The sequence below is a fragment of the Pinus tabuliformis genome, chromosome 5_2 (genome assembly GCF_031772625.1).
Source record: "Pinus tabuliformis cultivar Carrire ecotype Pingquan chromosome 5_2, CPIR1, whole genome shotgun sequence".
NCBI lineage: Eukaryota > Viridiplantae > Streptophyta > Pinopsida > Pinales > Pinaceae > Pinus > Pinus tabuliformis.
Genome location: NC_142306.1, coordinates 864,109,105 through 864,113,941, shown reverse-complemented (window position 1 = coordinate 864,113,941; position 4,837 = coordinate 864,109,105). Strand labels below are relative to the sequence as shown.

The window sequence follows — 4,837 nt, the reverse complement described above, 5'->3', positions numbered from 1 at the left end:
CAAACTTACACTTCTTGAGATTTACTAGCAATTGTTGATTCTTCAATGACTCTAGCACCTGTATCAAATGTGAGATGTGCTCCTTCGAGATAGGATTGTATACTAATATATCAAGAAAATAGACAATAACAAATGAATCTATAAAAGGGAAAACTATATCAGTCATTAACATCATAAATGTTGCTGATGCATTGCATAGGATAAACATAATGGCTAACCACCCATACAAAACTTGCCTAGTTTTGAAGGCAATCTTCTAAATATATCTTTCTTTGGCTTGAGCTTGGTGATATCTAGACTTTAAGTCTATCTTGGTGAAGTATTTTTCTTGTTGCAGTTAATCCAAAATATCATCTATCTTGGGAAGGGGGTACTTGTTCTTGAGCATAATTTTGTTTAATGCCATGGTTGGAATTTTCCCAAGGAGTTTTGAACCGGTGTCCTTTACACCTCAAAGTGCCTTAACAAAACACTAAGCATGTCTATTTTAAAATAGAGCTTCCAAAATTTTGATTTAATTATAAATAATTGTTAGGTGGATGCCATGAACCTAACCTCCAGAGAATATTTCAAAATATTCATAGTATATACAAATTAAAGACTAGGATTTATTTTCAAAGTATTTTAATTTAATTATGAATAATTATAAGGTGGATGCCAGGAATCTAACCTCCACAAAATATTAATATTCTAAGTAGTATACACAAATCAATCAAAGACTAGGATTTATTTTCAAAGTATTTTAATTTAATTATGAATAATTATTAGGTGGATGCCATGAATCTAACCTCCATAAAATATTTCAAGATATTTTGAGTACTATACACAAATCAAAGACTAAGATTTATTTTTAAAATATTTATATTATTAATTTATGCAAATTTAAAAACACAATTTAATAATAATAATAATATATTATTAATTAGATCTATGAAGATTTGCTTCGTGACAAAACAATTAACAATGCCCTTGTCTTTGTAAACCATACATATTTTAAATAATAAAAATTGTCGTCAGACGCTGCGCAATTGCATCATCTCATTTTTATTTCAAAAACGTACAATTGCAAGACGCATGCATACTATAGGACCAATCATCTCCGCCAAATCATAATCTGAGCGACAGTAAACGAAATTCCAAAGTGTGACAACCCATTTTCGTAGGTAACGGGTCAAACGCGGATTCCGCAGTGGGGACAACCCATTTTCGTAGGTAACGGGTCAAACGCGGATTTCGCTTGATCGCTCATTGCTATTTGTTCGCTGCATCGCTTGCTGTTCATTGTTCCTGGACAATGCGTTTACGCAGCAAATATCAGAATTACAGAAATCATGGCAGCGATTGGCATGGTTCCTTATGGGTTGCAACGATAGCGTATTATTTTTCTGCTTTTGTTTGCCCACCATTTTCTTTCCACTCGCACCGATATGGACAATTCTCCTCCCCATACCGTTGGTGCCGCGACAAAAGGAATCCTCATCGCCACTGTTGTAATGGTAGTAGTTGGGCTTATTGTGATGACAGATATCATGACATCCATTGTCGTTGTTTTCATCGAAATTGCTTTCATCGTCATTGTTTTCATTGTCATCGCCATTGTGAAGGCTGCCCGCAAACGCACTTACCCCGTGAAGCAACTCGCAAACCCTAGCGGGAACCTTTTCGAAGGGAGCATACATCCACAAACATGCGCAAGGGAACAGCCAGCGAACCCTATTGGGAACTATTTGAAGATGGATCTTATAGACTTACGCTCACACACAGTGGAAGAACTGAACTGGTTCGAGGAAGGCATAGGAATATGCACATATACAAGGGAGGAACTGGCCAACGCCACTGACAATTTCACAACAAAAGTTGGACAGGGCGTCTCCGGATTTGTGTATCGTGCCAATTTACCAGGTAATCGGGTAGGCGCTGTCAAGAGAGCAACGAATTTAGATCCCGCTTTATTCAGACAGGAATTGTCTGTGCTCCTCAGACTTCCACGTCATCCTCATCTGGTGGATCTAATCGGATTGTGTTTACAAGCAGGTGTGCTCTTATTCCCTTCTTTCGCAATTTCCTTGGTTTACAATATTGCCATAAACACTGTCATCGGGTCTTAGTTCAGTGGTTGGAACCCCAATTTCTTTTCCCTTCGAGTTTAATTTTTGCAAAAGGATATATTTTGGAATTTGATGGACATGAACAGGTTCAAATAATTGGTGTTACTAATATTTGTTTTAATTGGTGTTACTAATATTTGTCTGATCCAGAGAATTACACAATTTTCCTCTACTTAAAAATGCTTATATTAACTATTATGATAAATTGTTTCTTGAATATTTTGAGATATCATTCCTATATACATAGACAAAATCAAATAATTAACCTTCTCCAGGTTAATTGGATTCCAAAATATACCCACTTAAAAGAAGCCCATGTTAGTGGGATCCCACAATATTCTCACTTAAAAAGATGCCCATGTTGGATGTTGGATTACAGGTTGTTAACATTTGGTACAGGCTCTCAGATCATTAATTCTTCTCAATTTCATGTTCTTCTTTTTTGAGTTTTTGTGTATCCTCTTAATCTGAAGATATAATGTTCATGTTAGCCATTGTGAAAAGTTCTGTTTTGGATGTTGGATTATAAGTGGTTGCAATTTGGTACAAGCTTTCAGATTATTAATTCTTTTCAATTTCAGTGTTTTTTTTTAGTTTTTTATATTTTTTAATTTAAAAATATAATTTTTAATCAAATAATTAGCATTTGTTATTTGATTTAATTTTTTGGAAAATTTTCAAAATATTAGGTTATATAAAATTTAAATTTATTATTTCAATATTTTTCTTTACATTTTAAACCAAACACACAGGAAAATAAATCCAAAAAAACCAAAAACTTAAAATATTTGAACTACACTCAACACACATGATATGTTATATATCAATTTTTTTCAAAGTTTGAAAACATTTGTAACTCCAATTTTAATCTGTCTTTCCAATATAAATACAAAATTAAAATAGATTCAAGATTAATAATAAAGTTAAAACTAATTACTCTATTATACAATAACATACAGTGTGTAGTGAAATAGAATTGAATATTCCATAAATTTATTTTTTAAAGTTTTCAATTTAAAATTTATATATATGAGAAATTATAAATTCAAAATTGAAAAAAAATAGCAATAAACACTTTCCTAAATTTGAACAATAAAATTTCAAATACCAATAATTTTTTTTATCCATAATATAGATTTTGGTTTTCCATCTTTCATAAGATTGCAATATAAGTTTTATTACCTTATATTATTATTGAATCAAAATAAATAAAATGAGCAATCAAAATTTATTCTTAAATAATTAATTTTTTATTAGAATGATATATATATATATATATATATATATATATATATATAATCCTTTTATAAAATAATTCCATTGCTATATTTTTCTCTAACAATTCTGTGAATGATGCATCTGCAGGTGAGCGAATTCTTGTGTTCGAGTTCATTTCCAACGGGAGTTTGTATGATCGACTTCACACGGAGAGAGGTCTCGCAAGTCCGTTATCTTGGCCATCTCGTATGGACATAGCCTGTCAGGTTGCTGTAGCATTGCAATACGTTCATGAAGAAGCAAGACCCCCGATATTGCACCGTGATGTTAAGTCTGCAAATGTTTTGCTGGTGGACGACAACTGTGCTAAATTGGCTGATTTTGGACTATCAAAGTTAGGCCCAAAAGACAATCAGTTTACAGTCACTGCTGTTAGAGGGAGTTATGGTTACATGGATCCCCAATACGTGAAAACACGAAGATATTCAGCTAAAAGTGATGTGTATAGCTTTGGTGTGCTTCTTCTCGAGCTAATTACAGGTTTAAAAGCACTACATGAAGACACACCTCTGGCAGAATGGACTCAGCCATATCGTTTCAGAGAAGACATTGACAAATTCATGACAATTGTTGATCGAAATTTGATAGATCGCATTCACACGATGGAGGTACAGAACATGATCCAAATTGCTAATCTCTGCTTACGCGACATTACTGAAGAGCGACCTTCAATGAGGGAGATTGTGAATATGATGCAGAATCGAACTCAATGCGAGATCAATAATGCTTCCATATCTTAAATTAAGAGGATTATGAATATATTACAGAATGTAAGATCTGAAGCCTTGTGTTTAGTAACTTTTGAGTTCGAATTTTAGGGGAGAGCATGATGTACCCAGATATGGTAAAATCTTGCTTTTAGGCTTTCCACTTTTTTGTGCAGTATTTTTCCCTAGTTTTTCACCTAACTAGTGGAGCTAAATTCTACTTTTCATTTAACATAGTCTTTCTCTCTTATTATCCTATTCTCACTCATGTATTCTTTCTCGTCATTTCTCAAAAACAAAATATTTATTTATCATATTTAATTACATAATCAATCAATACCTTGGCAAGGATGTAAAGCTAAGCAAATTGCTTCTGCTACAAGAACAGAAGACTGCGCAGGTTGTAAGCGGTGCGGTGTGAATCCGCTTGTCCAACAGATTTCTTGAGTGTACTTGTTTATTTATGACATGAGACAACGCGCAGTATGAGTCTAGCTTACTGATCAATATGCACAATAAAAAAAAGTTAAATCCATTTCATATTAATATTTTTTTTTTTATCCACTGATAAAAACCCATACTGGAGATCAAATTAAATCTTGATCTCCAAAAAACAATACCTACTTGGAAAACTGCCTAACAACTACCCAAAAAGTTTTAGGACAATAATCACAGTATAAAAATAATGATGTCTCTAAAAATTAAAAAGGTAAAACACAAGAATATCACAAAAAAACTAATGAT

General features: G+C 32.8%; 1 protein-coding gene across 1 annotated transcript; it reads left to right on the top strand.

Moving 5' to 3' along the window:
* The first annotated feature begins 1,316 nt into the window (after window positions 1-1,316).
* On the top strand, window positions 1,317-4,351 carry LOC149162060 (pto-interacting protein 1-like). Its single transcript, XM_089435622.1, has 2 exons — window positions 1,317-2,034; window positions 3,474-4,351. Exons 1-2 carry the CDS (start codon window positions 1,428-1,430, stop codon window positions 4,124-4,126), a joined length of 1,260 nt encoding a protein of 419 aa, XP_089291748.1. The 5' UTR covers window positions 1,317-1,427; the 3' UTR covers window positions 4,127-4,351.
* Window positions 4,352-4,837: the final 486 nt, after the last annotated feature.